The sequence below is a fragment of the Dama dama genome, chromosome 27 (assembly GCF_033118175.1).
Source record: "Dama dama isolate Ldn47 chromosome 27, ASM3311817v1, whole genome shotgun sequence".
Taxonomy (NCBI): domain Eukaryota; kingdom Metazoa; phylum Chordata; class Mammalia; order Artiodactyla; family Cervidae; genus Dama; species Dama dama.
The window spans coordinates 15,719,386-15,742,333 of record NC_083707.1 but is presented as its reverse complement, the minus strand read 5'-3'; the positions used below and the strand labels follow the sequence as shown (position 1 = coordinate 15,742,333).

General features: G+C 35.2%; 1 protein-coding gene across 2 annotated transcripts in view; it reads left to right on the top strand.

The window, feature by feature from the left end:
• PIK3C3 (phosphatidylinositol 3-kinase catalytic subunit type 3) overlaps window positions 1-22,948 on the top strand; it is a 157,570-nt gene that overhangs the window by 90,465 nt on the left and 44,157 nt on the right. For both annotated transcript variants that reach the window (XM_061131258.1, XM_061131257.1), the window contains exons 14-20: window positions 1,643-1,748; window positions 3,199-3,315; window positions 5,004-5,135; window positions 7,940-8,068; window positions 8,619-8,688; window positions 13,938-14,002; window positions 16,607-16,691. In XM_061131258.1, the coding sequence (XP_060987241.1) occupies window positions 1,643-1,748; window positions 3,199-3,315; window positions 5,004-5,135; window positions 7,940-8,068; window positions 8,619-8,688; window positions 13,938-14,002; window positions 16,607-16,691 (704 nt within the window). The remainder of the gene's footprint in view (window positions 1-1,642; window positions 1,749-3,198; window positions 3,316-5,003; window positions 5,136-7,939; window positions 8,069-8,618; window positions 8,689-13,937; window positions 14,003-16,606; window positions 16,692-22,948) is intronic.

The window sequence follows — 22,948 nt, the reverse complement described above, 5'->3', positions numbered from 1 at the left end:
AAAGAAATATTTTATAGGAAAAAAATTGACACGGCCTGGTGACCAAGTGAGCATAGGTGTTTGAAATGGGGGAATGTGACCTAGGCTTGGCTCTAGATCTGCAGACCACAAATTAAACACAAAGTGCCAGTAATAGTTTTATGTAGAGCCTGTGTTCACTGGTTTGGTTACAACCTCACCACTTTTTTCTTATTTTTCTTCTATTCAGGTGATGCAAACTGTAGCCCAAATGTCTGAAATGTTGATAATGCCTTAAATTGAGATAGAGAAATCACCCATTTAGTGTAATAGCTTCAGTTTTACACATGTTCAGTTATAAATGACAGTTTCTTGAAAAGGGGATCTACTGCTTGAAAACTCGGGTAGATGAATGTAAAAGCAGACCACTGCAAGTATTATGTCCAGGCATGGAAGTGCTAAGAGTATAGTGCAAACAAGACAGATAAACTCTCTGTTCTCATGAAGCTTACCTTCTAGGTGGTTGAATATTTCTTTCTAGACATAGTGTAAAGGAAAATAAAAAGCCCTCTGATTTGAGATTTGTGAAGTACCATCAGTTAAGGAGGTTGAGAAGTTTCATGTGGTTTTTCAAAGGTCAAACAGTGTGAGAGAGTAAGCTTAGTAGAAAGAATTCTGGCCTTGGAGCCCAGAATCTCTGATTTTGATTTCAACTCTTCAGTCAACTAATTGTATCACCATGGGCAAGATACAACCACCTCTAAGTTTTACTGTTGATAAAACAAGCAAGTTTCAAACTGTATATCATGATCCTTTTGAAATCAATTTTAAGGCTCACAATCTAGCTTTTGTTACTTAAAGAAAAATGAAATAGAACAATAACAAATATTAACATATTATTCATAGAATATTGTTTTATGAAACTTTTTTCAGCATTGTGTGTCTGTATGCACACATGGGCTCTGTGTAACAAGTAATGATATAAATGCATGTCAGTATGGCCAGTTCAGTAATAATTGAAAACATTGGATTAGACAACCTCTAAAATCTAATCCAGGTCATTGTTTATATAATTATATGAATTGTATAAGCAGTGTAGGTTTAAGAATATGTTTATATTTAAATTTTTTTAACTCTCTAACAATCACAGTTTTATGATGGAAACATTGAAGATTTTATATGGAATTTCAAGAAATTAAGAAATTGGGTGGGAAAGGGAAAATTAATAAATTTATATTTCAAAGTTATGTTAATGAGAAAAGCTTCAGAGTTTTTTTTTTCCCCCAGAATAAGAGAGCCTTATGTATTACCAAAAATATTACATAAATTTCTACAATATCTTTGTTCATGTGTTACTTGGTAGATTTGTGAGCTTATATGATTTCTGAAGATGTTAATGTTCTATGTACCTCATAAAGAATTAGGAGAAAATGCTCATTTTGATCCCAAAATTTTTAGAAAATCTAGGATATTTTACAAATTAAGGCATCCTTTTACTAATTTATCTTTTATAGAAGGTTTTGCATGTTGTTCCTTAATTTTCAGATTGTAAAAGAGTGATGATAAAATGTTTCATTACTCGTTATTTTTGCAAATGTGAATTAATCTTTTAATGGAAAGGCATAAATAAAATAAATCTGTGTTTCATTTCACACTTATATGAATGACTTAACCTATTTTTAAGGTATGTGATAGTGGAATGTGAAGATCAAGATACTCAACAGAGAGATCCAAAGACCCATGAAATGTACTTGAATGTCATGAGACGGTTCAGCCAAGCATTGTTGAAGGTAACCATTTAATGTATGGATTGGCATATACAGTGCATGGGCCCTGTCTGGCCCATTGCCTGTTTTGGTATTGTCTATGAGCTAAACATTGCTTTTTATTTTTAAATAATTGGGAAAAGTCACAAGAAAAATTATGTCAAATTCATAAATCAGTATTCATAAGTAATATTTTATTGGGACATAGTTATGCTCATTTGCTTTCATATTGTTTGCGGCCACTTTGACTACAATAGGAGTAAATAGCCAGAATGGAAACTCTGTAGTCAACAACACCTAAAGTAGTTAATCCTTGGCCCTTTATAGAAAGTTTGTTGACCCCTAAGTTAATGAAACAAACCTGTTGCTGGAACAAAAAAAAACCCAAATCTTTGCTCTTTTGTTTCACTCTCTTTTTTCTATTTTTATTTTTAAGACTAGGTACATTTACATAAATCTGGCAGTGGTTATATTGCAGATACTTTACATAACTTCTGTTTTTGCTTTTACATTTTCTAGAGCTATGTAAGCCTTTTTTACCTGGTGTTCTTGTGATTGTTAAGGCAATGTCTCAGTTCAGCCAGCAGAGGGTGCATGGGCAATGAAAAAAAATTGTCACATTACCTGATTTGCTGTAGAAATATTTTGCTTCATAGCATCTTTCTCTGCTGTTTCATGTTCCATTTAAATTTTCTTAAAATTTAAATCACATCTTATTGAACTCTTTGAGACTAAACTTTTTTTATAGTTCTCAGAGCCCAAGATTCGCTATATCTAAACTGATTGGAAAATAAGCAGTTGGTCCTCTCTTCTAATCTCAATTCTGTCACTTATAGCTTTTGTCATCCTCTGAGGAAATTTTGATCTCTTTGAGAATAAATTTCAGTCTTTTAAATAAGGATATATAATTACCAAGCTGCTTCTTTCAGTGTAATTGGAGAAATTAAATGAGAAAATGTTATTTTATAATATTTTATGAACTGAGAATTACTACATAAGACTTCATAGCATTGGTTTTTATGGCTTTTATTTTACCAAGCTAGCATATCATATTGCTATTTGAGAACTTTTTTTAAAGGATTTAATTTGTTCCTTGAAGATAGTAGTGTTTCTACTATATGCCCAGAACATTTTTGAAGAAATTATAAGTGTCCAGATATTTATTGAATCAGTAAGTGAATACACTTTGGGTCAATAAATTCTGTCTTGTCACACAGTTGCATGTGAGAAAAAACGTGCAATTTTTGATAGATTAGTATTCACTGATGACTCAAATAATTTTCAACTGTAGAAGAGTTGGTGGTGTTTAAGATAGCAGGCTTCTCATTATCTCTGAATCAAGATAATTATTTTTTTTCAGTATTACTTTGTGTTGAAGTTTGTAGTTAATAAATAAGGGTCACCCAGGCTATTGAAGAAACCCTGATCATTATGCTATATAGAATTAAGTTTTCTTTCCTTTGAATTCCTTCAGGGTGACAAGTCTGTCCGAGTTATGCGTTCTCTGCTGGCTGCACAACAGACTTTTGTAGATCGGCTGGTGCACCTAATGAAGGCGGTGCAGCGTGAAAGTGGAAATCGTAAGAAAAAGGTAAACCTTCTGGCTTTGCTTTCTTTTTTAGCTTAGAGGTGGTGATTTAGTCACTAAGTCATATCCGACTCTCTGTGATCCCATGGATTGTAGCCTGCCAGTCTCCTCTGTCCATGGGATTTCCCAGGCAAGAACACTGAAGTGGGTTGCCATTTCCTGATCTAGTGGACCTTCCTGATCAAACCTGGGTCTCCGGCATTGCAGGCAGATTAACAACATTAATCTCACTGTACATCTTCACCAGAACTCTTAGGTAATCAGTAGATCTCAACAGTGGGCTTAAAATATTCAGGAAGCCATGTTGTAAACAGATGTGTTACCATGCAGGCTTTGTTCTTCATTTAAGAGCAAGTGATTGATTTAGCATAACTCTTAAGGGCCTTAGGATTTTTGGAATGTGTAGATAAGTGTTGACTTCAACTTCAGCACCTAACCAGAGCATCAGTCTGCCCTTTGAAGCCAGGCACTGACTTCTCCTTTTGAGCTATGAAAGTCCTAGATGGTATCTTCTTGCAGTAAAAGGCTGTCATCTGCTGTGAAAAATCTGTTGTTTAGTGTAGTAGCAACTTTTGTTAATTATTTTTGCCAGATTCTCTGGATAACCTTGCTGCATCTTCTACATCCACTTGCTGCTTCATCTTGCACTTTCATGCTTTGGAGATGACTTCTTTCCTTAAACCTCATGAGCCAACCTCTGCTAGCATCAGATTTTTCTTCTGCAGTTTTCTCACCTCTTTCAGCCTTCACCGCCTTGAAGAGACTTAGGGCCTTGCTCTGGATTAAGCTTTGGCCTAAGGGAATGTTGTGCCCGGTTTGATCTTCTATCCGGACCACTAAAACTGTCTCCATATCAGCAATGAGCTTGTTTTGCTTTCTTATCATTTCTGTGTTCCGTAATTTCCTTCAAGAATTTTTCCTTTGTATTCACAGTTTGGCTGTCTTTTTGGCATAAGAGGCCTAGCTTTTGGCCTGTCTTGGCTTCCATCATGTGTTCCTCACTAGCTTAATTATCTCTAACTTTTTATTTAAAGTAAGAGGCATGTGACTCTTCCTTTCACTTAGACACATTGAGGCCATTGTAGGGTTGTAAGTTGGCCTAATTTCAACATTGTTGTGTCTCAGGGTATAGCAGAAGAAGAAAGAAGGACAGCTGGTCAGTGGGGTAGTCAAAACACTAGTAACATTTTATTGATTAGGTTCTATGTTTTATATAGGCTTGGTTTATGATGCCCCAAATCAATTGCAATAATAATCAAAGATCACTAATCACAGATCATCTTAAGTATAATAATAGAAAGTTTGGAATATTGCAAAAATTAGCAAAATGTGACATAGAGACACAAAGTGAGCAAGTGCTATTGAAAAATTGGCACCAATAGTTTTGCTCGATGCAGGGTTGCCATAGACCTTCAATTTGTAAAAAATGCAATACCTGTGAAGCGCACTAAAAAGTGAAGTGGAAGTAAATGAAGTGTGCCTGTTATAGTAATAGGAGTGGTTAGATCCTGTACTGATTATCTCTCTCACACATACTATCTCCTTTATGTTATGTTACTTCACATAGACTTTTATGGTGCTTTGCAAATATTTTAAAGTTAATGGACTCGGTCTTTTACGTCCTTACCATATGCTTTCAAAGCCACTTTTCCGTTTTCACCTAATTAGTACTTTATAACTTGTTCCCCTAGAATGAGAGACTACAGGCATTGCTTGGAGACAATGAAAAGATGAACTTGTCCGATGTGGAACTTATCCCACTGCCTTTAGAACCTCAGGTGAAAATCAGAGGAATAATTCCAGAAACAGCTACATTGTTTAAGGTAAATATGGTGGATCTTTGATACCTATGACTGGAGCTGATTCTTTAAAGCTGGATCAGAGACTCTACCTTTGGGAAAAAAGATGCCTTTTATTTTTCAGGCATCTGATAAATAAAGATCTTCTTGTAATACTTGTGGACATTTTTATGTGAAATGTATGAAGTATTTTTATATCACTGGATTTTTTTAATATTTAATTCTTTGAACTATTTATTAATCAGAGCCACACCTGTCTTTTCCCATGTAAGCTTAAAAAAAAAAAATTGAAATGCAAACTTAAGCATTTACTTTATAAGTTCCTGTGGTTAGATAAGAATTCCAGTTACCCTTTTATAAAATTTTTCAATTTGGTATCTGTTCCTATGACTTAAATATTTTCTCATCTTTTTAAGTGGTTTATTCTCTTTTAGTCCGTAACAGCATTCTTTTGGCATTCCTTTTGGCTGGCCACCACTTGGATAGTTAGAAAGGATTGGCGGCAGCTGCCTTCTCTAAGGAGACCAAAGGGCTGAGATCATTCCTTGTGAAGCTTCATTGAGACATGATGTTAGGTCATCTGATTCTAGGGTTGGAAAAGGGGGAAGTTGCATTGGAATATCACTTTCTACTGGGTAAGAAAGGGCTCATACATCTCTCCTTTGGATATATTTTATAAAGGGTATGATTACAATAAGAAATAGTTCAGATTTTTTTTAAGGGTGTGTTTTGAAAGGCAGCCTGTGGCAGCTCAGCATGCACAACTGCAGTATGTTTCAAAAACAGTGCTTTAACCTTACTGCATGTTATGGACTGATTGTGTCTATTCTTCTAAATATTATTCTATTGCGTCACTTTTTAAATGTGGTTTGCAACCTGTTTAGTTGGTTTTAAGACTCCTTGAGTTATAAGCCTGCAATTTAAAAACTGCTGGTTATAGGAGAGCGAATGCAAGTATTTCTTAGTTCATGTTAGAACTCCCAAATAAGATCTGCTTCTAATACTCTCAGTCCCTTAGGACTAACCAAGAACAGTGTTTTATCATTTTTTAGCAAACAGGATGAAAAAGAATATTTAAGACATAGAGCTGCAGTTGTAAGAGTGTGGTATGAGAATCTTCCACCATTGTTAAGTAGATTCTGGATCCATTTTTTTCCTTAAATAGTTTTATAATTATGTCATATATACAAAGTATAGATGGTCAGTAAGATAGCATGTGATATCATGTTAATCCTAATGTTCAATTCTGAATTTTTTCTTCTAGCCTTTATTAAATAAGTGGACATTCTTGAAAATGCTGAATTGGAGTTTAGGACTAATGGTTCTAGGGCATTTACTGCATAACTCTAGGATTATAATTCTTAACCATTTGGGGGTCATGAGTTTAAGAGTCCAGTGAAAGTGATGGATTGGATATTTTAGAAAGTTACCCATAATGCTTGTTCAGTTCAGTTCAGTTCCATCGCTCAGTCATGTACGACTCTTTGCGACCCCATGAATCGCAGCACGCCAGGCCTCCCTGTCCATCACCAACTCCCGGAGTTTACTCAAACTCATGTCCATTGAGTCGGTGACACCATCCAGCCATCTCATCCCTGTCGTCCCCTTCTCCTCCTGCCCCCAGCCCCTCCCAGCATCGGGGTCTTTTCCAGTGAGTCAACTCTTTGCATTAGGTGGCCAAAGTATTGGAGTTTCCAGCTTCAACATCAGTCCTTCCAATGAACACCCAGGACTTATCTCCTTCAGGATGGACTGGTTGGATCTCCTTGCAGTCCAAGGGACTCTCAAGGGTCTTCTCCAACACCACAGTTCAGAAGCATCAATTCTTCGGCACTCAGCTTTCTTCACAGTCCAACTATCACATCCAAACATGACCACTGGAAAAACCATAGCCTTGACTAGACGGACCTTTGTTGGCAAAGTAATGGCTCTGGTTCTTAATATGCTGTCTAGGTTGGTCATAACTTTCCTTCCAAGGAGTAAGTGTCTTTTAATTTCATGGCTGCAATCACCATCTGCAGTGATTTTGGAGCCCAAAAAATAAATGCTTGTACATACACTGAAATGTCTACACAGAGTTGTAGCAGAATCCATGAATTCTTGTTGCCCTTCTATGAACTCCTTAGAGCTGAAAAGGTTATGGATTTAGTTTTCAGTATTTTTAAACAATATTTTGTTAGACCCTAGCTTAAGAACAAAAGTTAGATCTCCGTGGGGAGTGAGCCCCTTAAGGCACGGGGATTAGTGCCTAGTTATCCTTAGATTGTCATATATTTACACTAGATTTCAGATGTACTCTAAATTTCAAAAGCAGATCCAAATTGGAATAGGGAAGTTACAACAAAGAACATCTTGTTTATCATTTATCTTTAGGAATTTTGCTTCCAATTGTTTTCTTGAGCATTTGTGAGTAGGGTACAGGGATAAAATATATTTACCCTGAGGTGATCAAAGGATACTACAAATATTTGAAGTTTTAATTCACTAGAGCTTGTAGTTTCTAAACTTATGTTCTTTGAAGGATTTTTGATGCCTTTCCCCTAAAATTTTACAGTGAAGTTTTCAAACATACAGCAAAGTTGAAAGGCTTTCACAGTAAACAACTATATACCCACTACTTCTATGCTGTTAGTAACATTCTACTGTACTTTTTTTTTCACACATCTGTTCATCCCTCTGTCTGATACTTTTTATGCTGTTATTTCTCGTGGTCTTTAGAAATTAATGTTATTATTTTCTTTGTCAGATTCATTTCTTTTCTTTAGATTATTACAAGTTTCTCCACATTTCCATCTTATATAATTTGAAAATAATATCTTTATTTCCAGAGTGCTCTTATGCCTGCACAGTTATTCTTTAAGACTGAAGACGGAGGCAAATATCCAGTTATATTTAAGCATGGGGATGATTTACGCCAAGATCAACTTATTCTCCAAATCATTTCACTCATGGACAAGGTGAGCATAACCTTATGTTGGTAGGGAATATGTTTTCATTTTACAAATCAATGGTTTAGTCAATATGGTATGCATGGATACAGAATTATATGTACCCAGAATTATATAACATTCAGGTACAATCCTGGAGAGCTGAACAATCTCCACTTGGTCTTGAACAAATGTAGTTGTTATTATATTACTGCAGATGGCTCTTAAGATGAGTATAAAATGAAACTGCATGTGTTCCTTTTTATAAAAACGTTTTCACAGTTCTTTCAGTGTTGGATTTAGTAATTTTCTTCCTCTTAGTCAATTAAATCTTCTTTCTTAAATCCTGTTTCTGTCCATGGATTTTAAAGAAACATATTTGTCTTCATTTCCTTATTTGGAGTTCTGAAATTCTTCATGACCGGTAAGGCCTGCATAAATCCTTAGGAACCCTCTATCAGTGAAAACTGACAGTGATTTAGAAAAAGATAAAGAGATGATTTAAACTGCTCTAATACTTACTGCAAAACTATTTCATAACATTCTTTTTCATTTGTTTAATATGACTTTTGATCTCAAGCTGCTAAGAAAAGAAAACCTGGATTTGAAGTTGACGCCCTACAAAGTACTAGCAACTAGTACAAAGCATGGTAAGTTTATTTTTTAACATAATTATTTATCTCAGTGTCCAATGAGTATATTTTTCCTTTTTAAATTGGAACTTGTTAAGAATGTTAGGGATTGAACTCATTTGTAACACTGAAGACCAGTCGGCCTTCTTGGCTACCTGTCTACCTCCCTCCCTTCCTTTCTTTTTATACCTCTTGAAATCATTAAACAGCGTATTTGGGGAAAAAATGAGAACCTTTATGATATATTTCTTTGGATTCAAAACTATTTCCAAACCACAGTAGTTTTCTTCCGTGGTGATCTGTATCTGGAATCATTGTTTTTGTTACTGTTCAGTTGCTAAGTCATGTTCAACTCTTTGCAACCTCATTCACTGCAACATACCAGGCTCCTCAGTCCTCCACCATGTCCTGGAGTTGGCTCAGATTTGTGTCTCTTGAGTCTGTGATGCTGTCCAACCATCTCATCCTCTGCCGCACCCTTCTCCTTTTGCTTTCAATCTTTTCTTAGCATCAGGGTCTTTTCCAGTGAGCTGGCTCTTCACCTGAAGTAGCCAAAGTATTGGAGCTTCAGCATCAGTCCTCCCAATGAATATTCAGGGTTGATTTCCATTAGGATTGGCTGGTTTGATCTCTCTACAGCCCAAGGGATTCTCAAGAATCTTCTCCAGCACCACAATTCGCAAGTATCAATTCTTCGACACTCAGTGTTCTTTGTGGTCCAGCTCACATCCGTACGTGACTACTGGAAAAACCATAATTTTGTGTATATAGACCTTTGTCTTTGATGTCTCTGCTTTTTATTATGCTGTCAAGATGTGTCATAAATTTCCTTCCAAACAGCAAACAACTTTTAATTTTATGGGTGCAGTCACCATCTGCAGTGATTTTGGAGCCCAAGAAAATAAAAAATGTCACTGCTTCAACTTTTTCCCCTTCTGTTTACCATGATGTGATAGGACCGGATGCCGTGATCTTAGTTATTTGAGTGTTGAGTTTCAAGCCACTTTTTTCACTCTCTTTAACCCTAATCAAGAGGCTTTTTAGTTCCTCCTCACTTTCTGCCTTTATAGTTGTATCATCTGCATATCTGAGACTGTTGATCTTTCTTCTGGCAATCTTGATTCCAGCTTGTGATTCATCCAGCTTGGCATTTCGCATGATGTACTCTGCATATAATCATTATTGAGAGTTACTAAAACCTAGAGAGGCTTTCTATTGTGCCCTGCTTATGCAAACCAATCATCAGATGATGTTGCTTTTATTCATTGATTTTTTTTTTTTTTTTTTAACATATATGTCTAAGTCTTTCTGAGATTAAGTAACCTCTGGAAGTTGACAGAAGATTCCCTCAGATGCTTGCCTAATGTGTATTGTAAATTTTATAATCTTTTTACTCTTAGAGCTTCTTATGCTTAGATTAGGTACCTTGGAGAAACAAGTACCTGTTTTATTTTAGGCTTTCTGAGCTTCTCTTTGTTACTCCCAAATCTTTCTGGTGGTTTAATTCCTTATATGTTCTATTACTATCCTACATAAATTGATTTATTTAGCTTTCATTTGCTCCTTATTTGTCAATTCTTTGGCACTTTGTCCAAATAAGACAAAAGCCTTAGCTTAGTTTACAAGTTCTTGTGTGATATAACATACCTCCACACCTCTCTGTAACACCTCTTTTTTCTACTCTCCTTGCTTCTTAGACTTAGCCACACCAGCCACCTTCCATTTTTGCAAATGTACCATGCTCTTTTTAGCCTTATATTATTGTTATCTTTAATATCCTTTCTGCTTTATTTATGCATCTTTATTATCCTTCAAAACACAGTGCAGATGTCAGAGATCCTCTGATCCCTATTGTAATATAGGTCTCCCTTTACTACTCCTTTTCATAGTGTCCTTTCATTCATAGTTTTATGACAATAAAACTTGCAAACTTGTGAGATCTTTGAAAGCAGGTCAAAGCTCTATTTTTGCTTACCTGCAAAAGTCTTGCTACCTAGTAGAAAAACTACAAATATATGTTAAGTGTGTTGATGCAGACTGTTCAGTATTTACCATATGGGAATGGATGAGATGTTTCTTACTCTAAAGTAATGCACAGTCTCCTAATTTGCATGCAAATAATTATAATGTGTCATTGTTTAGTTGCTTAGTCATGTCTGACTGTTTGCAACCCCACGGACTGTAGCCTGCTGGCTTCTCTGTCCATGGGATTTCCCAGATAAGACTACTGGAGAGGGTTACCATTTTCTTCTCCAGAGGATCTTCTGGCCCAGGGATTGAATTTGTGTCTCTTGCATTGGCAGACAGATTCTTTACCACTGAGCCACAAGGGAAGTCCAATTATAATGTAAGGCTTACCGAAACCTGATCATAGTTGTTTATGATTCTGAAATACTTCCATCATTCAACTTTGATTTTTTTTTTTCACAGATTTGTAGTTTTATACTTCTTTTGCTGTCCCTGGACTTACCAGACTTACTTTTTCTCCTTATTCTCCTGTATAGTATCCTCCTCCCCTTCTTTTTGGTAGTTGAGGTAGGGGATTTATATTTCCCTCTCATATCATTTCCAGGGAATGGCAGAAGATAGAGTATTACACAAAGAAAGCCAATGAATATACTATAATTTTTGAGTTAGGTGATTGATATTCTGAAATGCCACAATTTCAGATTTCTTAAAGTGATTCTACATTTAGAATTTTAATTGACATGTTATAAAACTTCAGAAAGAAATTTTTATGCCAAATTTAAGAAGCCTTACCCTGTTACTGATCTGATAAACAGAGTGCCTGAAGAACTATGGACACAGGTTTGTGACATTGTACAGGAAGCAGTGATCAAGACCATCCCCAAGAAAAACAAATGCAAAAAGGCAAAATGGTTGTCTGAGGAGGCCTTACAAATAGCTGAGAAAAGAAGAGCAGTGAAAGGCAAAGGAGAAAGGAAAGATATACCCATCTGAATGCAGAGTTCCAGAGAATAGCAAGGAGAGATAAAGTCTTCCTCAGTGATCAGTGCAAAGAAATAGAGGAAAACAATAGAATGGGAAGGACTAGAGATCTCTTCAGGAAAATTAGAGATACCAAGGAAACATTTCATGCAGCGTTGGGCACAATAAATGACAGAAATGGTATGGACCTAACAGAAGCAAAAGATATTAAGAAGAGGTGGCAAGAATACACAGAAGAACTACACAAAAAAGATCTTAATGACCCAGATAACCATGTTGGTGTAATCACTCACCTAAAGCCAGACATCCTGGAATGTGAAGTAAGTGGGCCTTAGGAAGCATCACTACAAACAAAGCTATTAGAGGTGATAGAATTCTAGTTGAGCTATTTCAAGTCCTAAAAGATGATGCTGTAAAAGTGCTGCACTCAATATGCCAGCAAATTTGGAAAACTCAGCAGTGGTCACAGTTTTCACTCCAGTCCCAAAGAAAGGCAATGCCAAAGAATGTTCAGACTATCACAAAATATTGCACTCATCTCACATGATAGCAAAGTAATGCTCAAAATTCTCCAAGTGAGGCTTCAACAGTACATGACCTGAGAACTTCCTCATGTTCAGTCTGGGTTTTAGGCAGAGGAACCAGAGATCAAATTGCCAAAATCCGTTGGATCATGTAAAAGGCAAGAGAGTTCCAGAAAAAAATCTGTTTCTGCTTTATTGACTATGCCAGAGCCTTTGACGATGTGGATCACAACAAACTGGAAAATTCTTAAAGAGCTGGGAATATGAGACCACCTTACCTGCCTCTTGAGAAATCTGTATAGAGGTCAAAAAGCAGCAGTTAGAACCAGACATGGAACAATGGACTGGTTCCAAATTGGGAAAGGAGTGTGTCAAGGCTGTATTTTGTCATCCTGTTTACTTAACTTACATGCACAGTACATCATGAGAAACGCTGGGCTGGATGAAGCACAAGCTGGTATCAAGATTGCAGGGAGAAATATCAATAAGCTCAAATATGCAGATGACACCACCCTTATGACAGAAAGTGAAGAGGAACTAAAGAGCCTCTTGATTGAAGTGAAAGAGAAGAATGAAAAATCTGGCTTACATTCAACAAACGAAGATCATGGGATCCAGTCCCATCACTTCATGGCAAATAGATGGGGAAACAATGGAAACAGTGAGAGACTTTATTTTCTGGGGCTCCAAAATCACTGCAGATGGTGACTGCAGCCATGAAGTTAAAAGATGCTTGCTTCTTGGCAGAAAAACTATGACCAACCTAGACAGCATATTAAAAAGCAGACGTTACTTTGCCAACAGAGGTCCATCTAGTCAAAGCTATGGTTTTTCCAGTAGTCATTTATGTATGTGAGAGTTGGAGTATAAAGAAAGCTAAGCACCAAAGAATTGATGCTTTTGAAATGTGGTGTTGGAGAAGACTCCTCAGCGTCCCTTGGACTGCAAGGATATCAAACCAGTCAATCCTAAAGGAAAGCAGTCCTGAGTATTCATTGGAAGGACTGATGCTGAAGCTGAAACACCAGTACTTTGGCCACCTGTTGTGAAGAACTGACTCATTGGAAAAGACCCTGATGCTGGGAGGGATTGAAGGCTGGAGGAGAAGGGGATGACAGAGGACAAGATGGTTGGATGGCATCACCGACTCAATGAACATGAGTTTAAGCAAGCTCTGGGAGTTGGTGAGGGACGGGGAAGCCTGGCGTGCTGCAGTCCATGGGGTTGCAAAGAGTTGGACACGACTGACAAGTGAACTGAACCTTATTAGTTTGTGTCCCTGTATATAATAATAGAAATTGGCCTAGAGAAACATACAGGTTTTCAGCTTAATTTTTAAAAAATGTTTCCGTGTAGTTCCTATGATGTAAATGCCAATATATACTAAATACAGTATTTATAGACCTCTTTAAGCTATTAAGTTTGTATTGTATACGTTTGCAAATGAAGACTATTCTTAACAGAATCTTTATTGCTTAACCAATATTGTTGTTTGGTCACTCAGTCATGTCTGACTCTGTGATCCCATAGACTGCAGCACACCAGGCTCCTCTGTTCTCTACTGTCTCAGAGTTTGCTCAAATTCATGTCTATTGAGTCAGTGATGCTGTCTAACCATATATTCCTGTGCTGCCTCCTTCTCCTGCCTTCAGTGTTTCTCAGCAACAAGGTCTTTTCCAACTGAGTGGGCTCTTCACATCAGGTGGCCAAAGTGTTTGAGCTTCAGCTTCAGCAAGTCCTTTCAATGCCTTAACCACAAGCTGTGCTTAATATAATGTATCTGTTTCTGTGTAGGCTTCATGCAGTTTATCCAGTCAGTTCCTGTTGCTGAAGTTCTTGATACAGAAGGAAGCATTCAGGTACAGTATCTATTTTAATGATTTATGAATTTCATGAATATTTCCTATTAGAAAAGTTTCAGTCTCTATAAAAAGTACATAGAGTTAGAAATGAAACTCTCTTTTTCTCTTTTCTTTCCTCAAGTTTTTTTTTTTTTTTCCCCAGAGAAGTAAACAATGCTAACAGTTGGAAATGTTTCCAGTGTTTCCAATGTTTCCAGTTCCTTAAACCTTGCCTGGCACATAATAGGAGATCAGGAATTAATTGGCAAACAGAATTTAAATTTTCTGACGTTTATGGTCACATTATATTGCAAAGTATGGAAATATTATGAAATATGTAGTCATCAGTGAACATTCTGATTATTTCCAGTTTTCGTTGTTATTCAGAACAAGGCTACAGTGATATTCTTGTCATACATGTTTTACATAATTATGTTTTTTAAGACCCTTTTCCCCACCCCACTCCCCTCCACCATATCATCACTCTCCTTTAAGATAAGAAAAGGCAAGTTGTGCTAAGCCATATATATTTTTGGAATTGTTTTTATATTTTAAAATAGTGAATTAGTATTTATTGCAAAAATTTTACTGTAAATAGTTTACTTTTGTTATTTTTTTAATGTAATTTTTCTTTTTTCCTATGAAAAAGGTATGTAATTCACACAGAAAAAATTGATATGCCTGAGATGAAAAATCATACAGGGCTTGATAAAGGATATTTACTATAGTATGTTTTGGTGTTTCTCAGTTTAGAGTGTCCCAGTAATTCATTGTGGAGTTTAGACTTTCAGAAAGACTTTACTCTGATTTCTTAACAAAATAAGAGGTTGATTCTATTGTTTGGTTCAAGGTGTAATTGTGCTCAGTTACTTAAAAGTTCAGACACAAAACATCAAACTGCCAGAGTTTGAAGTTTGGCTCTGTGGCTTTCTGTCTGTCTTTTGAGTAACCTTTGAGTTAACAGGTTAGCCTTTCGCTGGTATCTGGCTTTCAGGAGGAACTTATAAGGGTGGTTCACATACCTAGACTCTTTGTACAAATAATATGATTTATAGGAAACATCCTGCCTTCCTTCTAGAATTTTGATGGTTACTGGACTAAACAGACTGTAGAGGGTGCCTATATGGCAGACCCCAGGAAATAAGCTCAGTGTATCCCTTCACAGAAGAGAACAAGGAGGATTCACATGTAATTCACAGGCTTTGCCTGTGTGTCTTCTCCATGTTGATCCTGTTGCATTTACTTCTGCTGTAATACCTTACTAGTGGTATAGCTGTAAGTTGAGTTTGTGACCCCATCTAACAGATCAAATGTGTCAGGGGGCTTGGGGACCTCCTAACATACCCTTTAAGTCTCAGTTTTTATATCTGTAAAATTGGGCTAATAAGAGTACTTAGCTATAGAATTCTTCTGAAGATGACGTGAAAGGTATACAGAGCTTTAGACAGGCTCTAACTGAAGTAATTGTTTAATAAAGTTGTCAATTATTATGTTGTTCTGTGCAATTATGATTTTATAAAATAAAGACAATGACAGTTTTTGTCCTGATTCATAGTTCTGTGTGTGATCTGTGTAAATAATTTTGCCAAGTTGTAGCTTATCTCATCTTCAGCTTTAGTAGGTAGTTAAAAATTGTTTACCAAAATGATTATTTTTTAAAACAGCTGTTTTTCTTTGCTACTCATCTTTGCTTAATTTTGGTATTGTCAAGATTCTAAATTTTGGTATTTATTATTATTTAGTTTGCATTTCCCTGATCACCAAAAACATTGAGTGAAATATATGTATAGGCCATTTATTTCTTCTGTGAAGTGCTTGTTCATATATTTTGCCCATTTTTCTCTTGGATTTTTTTGTCTTTTTCTTATTGGTTTATAGAAGTCCTTTATATTTTCTAGATATACATTCTTTTTCACTTAGAGAATGTTCAAATAGCTTAAAACATAGGATAAATGTATTTTTTAATAGTGTGTTAGTTATATTTTCAGATACTATACTGTGTCTATTTTTCTTTAACATCTAGATGTAAAAGAAAAGGCTAATTGATAATCTGGGGAAAAGAAAGTATACAATTTTCCCCAGTGTTTCCAGACTGTTTGGACACTCTAGTGTATTTATTGTGCCCTTGCAATTCTTTGGTTCAGTCTGTATCTCATTTCCTCTTAATTTGAAAATTCTTAGCATTGCATTATAACTATTTTGAATATTGGAATGTAATTTTATTGAGCTTGTTAATGGTAGCAGTATTTCAGTGGCTATACTTAGAAGGTCATTTTAAAAATTCACATTCACTTTTAGGACAATGTATGATTCACAGAAAGCCCCTTATGTTTACTTTCAGGAGAAATGTGAAACAAACTGGTACATTAAGTATGAGATATAGCAGTACATTTATTTAATGTTTTCCCCTGTGGTATAGAAGTAGCACACTTTCATTTATTTGTTTATTTCTTAGGCTCAGACTATAAGCATAGTAATATGACTGATGTCTGAGGAATATGCTTCCCCAATTCTGCATTTTATAAAGTTTTATACCAGATGGGTGTTTGTCATTATTTGCAATTTTGAAATGTCTAATTTGTTTAAAGGATTGAATTTGTAAACATGTAAACATCTTTTCAGAACTTTTTTAGAAAATATGCACCAAGTGAGAACGGGCCAAATGGAATCAGTGCTGAAGTCATGGACACTTACGTTAAAAGCTGTGGTGAGTTTTTCAGCTTACTGCTTTTCATTGATATGTGGGAATAAAGGAAAGCAAGCTATCTTGTTACCATATTCATACACATTTAGAACATGTTAAGATTTTGGCTTAGATTTGTCCATTTTGGCAGCAATAACAAAATACCAGATACTGGGTGACTTACAAATAATAGAAATTTATTTCTCTTAGTTCTGGAGGCTGGAAGTCAGAGATAAGGTGCCAGCTTGGTCAGGTGAGGGCGTGCTTTGGGTTGAAGACCTGTTATTGTATCTGCGCTGCTGGGGACGGCTGGGCAGCTCTGTGGGGTCTTTTATAAGGTGTTGATTCCATACTTTGGGGCTAAGTACCTCCAAGAGGTCCCACCTCCTACCTTAGGCGTTAGAGGCATTTTCATTTTGAGGGGACAATACTTTTCAAGCCACAGCAGTTTTAAATGCCCTGAAGAAGATTAAAAGATAGAAAATGTGATAAAAGAAGTCATTAATGTTTTGACATAATGGTAGGAATGCGGGGAAATTCTGCTTAGTCTTTTATAGATATATCTTTGCAATCACTTAACTGTTTTGTAACTATAAGTTATCTCTTCCTGGAAGCTGTAATTTTTCCCTTGATTTTCCTAGAGTTTGAGTAAGCAATTAAGGGGTGGTGGTGGTTTAGTCACTAAGTCGTGTCCGACTCCTGCAAACCCATGGACTGTAGCCTGCTAGGCTTCTTTGTCCAAGCAATTAAGTAGATTGGGAAAAGTCTGTCAGGAATAATCATGTTTTTGATAAATCTCTAGACCTAAGATTACAGTGCTATGTTAAGAGGTACCTCTCATGGTATTTTAGATCAGTACTTATGGTCACTTACTGGAAATGTCAGTAGTGGCAAGCTGAAGAGATTAATTCAAATGTTTCAACCACTTATGCCTATTCTCATGAAGACTATATTTTTTATTTTCTTAAGGGTTTTTTTTTTTTTTTAGTGGTTAGATTGTTTAAGGGAGGGTTAATAAAGGAATTGACACTAGAGTTGAGCCCTGAATAGTATATGGCATATATCATGTTATTCCTGCTTTACATAAATATTAATGTTTACATCCATATTTATACTTACTTAAGCAATCAAAGCTGAGGGTAGCAAGTAGAGGATTTTCTAGACGTACAATAAATATTTATACTTTTGCATCATTTAATGGCTTATAAGTTGCTCTCTTATACATGACTATTTTATTTTTCACAGTGCTCCTATGAGGTTGTATTCCAGATTATTTTGTACTGCATGATTTATTCCTAAACTTATATTTGGTACATTGTTGACTGAGAAGTATAAAGAAAATGTAATATTCTTAGGAACTTTTAAAACACTGAAATAAAATGGTGTATATATATTCAAATTCTTCATGGTTTTAATTCTTATTTTAAACTAAGAAACATAGCATTTTATAGGTAACTGTGTTTACCCTTGAAAATGTGTTCAACCATAAAAATGATCACATACAGTGTATTTTGATTTAAAAATTTTTTTAAATTGATTGAGACATCTAGAAGAGAATATTCCCCTTTTCTTACTCTGTATTTCTCTCTCCTCTCCTTCCCTCCCTGCTTTACTTCTTTATTTTTTCCCCTATCTCTTCCAGCCATTTTTTCCTCCTTTCATTCTATGTTCTCTAAGATCTGAAAAATTAATATATCTTCTAAAGGCTTGATAGATCACTCACATGGCTGGCAGCTTATACTGTTTTTCAGCCAAGCTTGTTAGTCAGGTCACTTGTACAGGATTCCCCGTGGCTTGTGTTCCTCAGAGCTGGGTTTAAGAGGCATTCTAAGAGACAGGAAGAGAAACTTTTGGTTTCTGAAGGCCTGGATTGGGAAGCTGGTAGTTTGTCGCTTCTGTCATATTCTCTTGGTCAGATGAGTCACACAACCTGCCTGGATTCAAGGGAAAAGGATAGTTCCTACTTGGAAGGAAAAGCATGTAAAAGAATCTTTAATTAGCCACACCTAGTTTTCATTACTTTATTACTTGATATATTTTGCATGCCATCAGTCAATTACCTTCTGTCTTTTTACTTAACTTTCATTTAGTTACTGTAACTTTTTTATATCATATATATATTTAATAAAGAAATGTTAAGTTCTTTTAATTTTTTTTTTAAATTATAAAAGTATGATAACATATTTATAGGCAACTTGGAAAATACAGAACAAGGTTACATATAGTTCCACTATATATTATAATTATTTTTTAAGTAAATAAATTAATGTTTTAGTTGGTTTCAGTATCAATTCTCAGAAATTAACAGAGTGAATATACACAGACATAGGAGGATATAGTAGACCTAAAAAGCACTGTGAACCACTTCAACATAATTAAGATTCATAAAATTTTCACACAACAGTAGGATACAAATTCTTTTCGAGTTCCCATAGACTATAAACTAAGAGACACTGGAACATATCCAGGGACATAAAGCAAAGTGCAAAAATTTCTTGGTCTAAAGTATTGAAATCATACAAAGGCTGTTTGTTTATCACTGTGGAATTATGTTAGAAATCAATATCAAAAGGTATTTGAAAATAACCCACATATTTTCAAGTGCAGTGTGACAATTACCAAGAGAGATCTTTGAGTCATTGAAAGCCTCAATAAAGTTAGCTTGAAAAAAACAGGATGATTGCAGAGAAGAAAACATTTAAATAAGAAATTAGTATCAAAATGAGAAATTCATGTTAAAGATGCTTTTTAAAAAATCCCATGTATTTGGAAATTAACTGTCCACTTTTTAATGATGGGTGTACCTAAGAAGCTATAATAAGGAAAAATAGGAAATATTTGTACTAGAATGAAAATGAAGAGAATTTACCAGAATTTGTTGCACGTGACTGAAGCTGCTCAATGCATGTGGAATCTTGAATAAGATATGAAAGCAAATAATACTAGCATAAAATTTTGTGAAATTTGAACAAAATCTGTACTTTAGTTAATACTGTATCACTTGTTAACCTCCTTTTTTTTTTTTTACAACATAGTATTTCTTTATATTCTCAAAATTGGATTAGAAGTTTCAAGCCTCTTTCAAAATTTTTCTTTATCACTAAAATAATAAATTTTCTAGATTTTTAGCAGTAATACTAGATGCCAGAATACATGGAACTATTATCAGTTTTGAGTAAATATGAATTAGAAATCTAGCATTCTATTTATACTAAGTCAAACTAATGGATCAAATAAACCCAAGGAGGAACACACTCAAACACATAGTAATCAAAATGATGAAAATTAAAGACAAAGATAAAACATTAAAAGCAACAAGGGAAAAGCAACCAGTAACATACAGGGGAACTCCCATAAGGTTATCAACTGATTTCTCAACAGAAACTCAACAAGCCAGAAGGGAATGGCATGATATGTTTAAAGTGATGAAAGGGAAGAACCTATAACCAAGAATATTCTACCCAGTTGTTCAGATTTGGTGGAGAAATCAAAAGCTTTCCAGACAAGCAAAAGTTCAAAGAACTCAGCACCACCAAACCAGCTTTACAATAAATACTAAAGGAAATTCTCTATTTGGTCAACAGAAAATAATAGAATTCTACATCTCTAAATCTACCATTTAATAAAAAAAAAAAACCAAAAAAAACTTGTAATCATTTTTTAAAATCCAGATGCATGACAGAATTGTCTTGAAAATTTTTGAAAAAAGCAAATGCTCAGGTATTGCTGTTCCCCAAAGCTCCAGGTGTGTTTCTGATGAGCAGCCATGTTTAAAAACAACTGGACTGTATGATGATCTTTTACTTTTATTAATTTGTTTCACTTTTTCTATTTCATATTTATTGCTCCCTTTTCATTTAGTTTATGTTTTCCAATTTCTCTGTCTTTTTTTGTTTTTTCTCAAGCCTTTATGAAGTGTAGCAGAAAATCTTTTGCATACCTATACACATAGTATTGTGTATGCTATGTGCCTAGTCGCTCAGTTGTGTCCAACTCTTTGCAACCCCATGGACTGTAGCTCACCAGGCTCCTCTGTCCGTGGGGATTCTCCAGGCAAGAATACTGAAGTGAATTGTCATGCCCTCCTCCAGGGCATCTTCCCAACCCAGGGATCAAAACAAGGTCTCCCAAATTGCAGGCAGATTCTTTACCGTCTGAGCCACCAGGGAAGCCCTAGTATGTATAATATAATATATATATTTTAGAAAATATCTGAATTTTTGCCCAGCTAAGAAATTTCTACTTGAAATATACATATAATCCATAAATATTGACTAAAATTTGAAAACCCTGCTCACTTAATGAGAGTATTGGAACAATATTTTATATGTGCTAAATGTCATAGTATTGTGCCTTTTATATAATGTTTCCTTTTTCTCCCAAGAGCTAATGAGAATGTGACTTTTCTAATGTTTAAAAAAAAAAAAGCTATTTAAATTGTACTTGTACAGTTAATGCCAAATTAGATCTTCTTTCTAATAAGAGCATTACACATTTATTCATATCCTGATAACTGATTTGATAACAGACCTTCTCTTTATCTTACTTTGAATACTCTTCTGCTTTCTATATATATATTGCTACATTACAAAATAATTTTTTTGTGTTTCAATGAGTTTGGTAGCATTTCAGGTAATGTTAGAGGTTGAAAGCCATTATTTAAAGAGGAGTCAATGCAGCATTGTACTAGGATCTGTTTGTTGGGCGTTATCATATGGATACATGTATAACTTTCATTTTAAAAAGTAATATTTTAGGTTTTTGGTAGAGGTTAAGAAGAATAATAGGATTAGTTATGGTGACATTTTATTCCAGATTAGGCAGGTGTCAAGTCTGTATCTTGAAAGTAAATGTGGGAACACTGATTATTCTCACACTCATATCTTTATTAAGGAAAGGAAAATGGTATTGTTTATTTGTCTATATTTCTCTATATTTTACTTTAAAGCAAAGTTGTTTTACAAAATCAGATTCAAGATGTTTATTTCGCGTGGAGTCAAAATACTAATGAAAAGCATGCTTTTGACAAGGTTGTCTGGAACAGGTGTAGTGTTCCCATTATACTTAAAGAATATTTTCAGTTTTCCTAAAACTCTTCTGTTCTTCTCTGTGCCATCTCAAATCATTCTGAATATTGTTTATGTCCTCAGTTTCTGAGGCTTATCCTAATCTTGCATCACATATCTTTTTCAGGATGTAATCAAAAGATTACATCTTAAGTGTTGATATTTAAATTACTGAAACACCCCAAATACTCACTTTCACCATTAATACATATGAAAGAGAGAGAGATCATATGCTGTCTCACTTGATATAAAAAGAAATTTCCTGAAGTGAAATTTCAAGAAATATTTATTACCATAACTCACTGAGGCAGAGTAAAAGGCTCTTTCTCATAAAGTTTTTATTACTACTGGAAAACAATCCAGTAATAACAAGGAAATATTACTGAAAAAGCAAATTTGATGACAAAGAATAGTTTATAAAAACATCTTACTTTATCAGTAGTAACTAAGTCGTGTCCGACTCTTGCAACTGCAATTGGAATGTGGCCCGCCAGGCTCCTCTGTCCTTGGGATTCTCCAGGCAAGAATACTGGAATGGGTTGCCATTTCCTTCTCCAGGGAATCTTCCCGACCCAGGACTCAAACCTGGGTCTCCTGCATTGCAGGCAAATTCTTTACCAATTGACCTACAAGGAAAGCCCTACTTTATCAATAGAGACAAGCATAATTCATGCATGTTTAGTTATATGAAAATTTTAGGTGAAAAATACTACTGCTGTACATGTGAATCATTTTCATAGAGATAGCTAAACAACTTGAAACAAAGTAAATAATGATAAAAAGTAAACTAATTCTAATTTATAATTGATAAGAAAGTAGCTAGTATCACATGACAACTTAGACACACTCATAACAGTGTTCTTTTTTTTTTTTTTTCATTTATTTTTATTAGTTGGAGGCTAATTACTTTACAGTATTGTAGTGGGTTTTGTCATACATTGACATGAATCAGCCATGGATTTACATGTATTCCCCATCCCGATCCCCCCTCCTACTTCCCTCTCTACCCAATCCCTCTGGGTCATTCCAGTGCACCAGGCCCGAGCACTTGTCTCATGCATCCAACCTGGGCTGGTGATCTGTTTCACCTTAGATAATATATATGTTTCAGTGCTGTTCTCTCGAAACATCCCACCCTCGCCTTCTCCCACAGAGTCCAAAAGTCTGTTCTGTACATCTGTGTCTCTTTTTCTGTTTTGCATATAGGGTTATCAC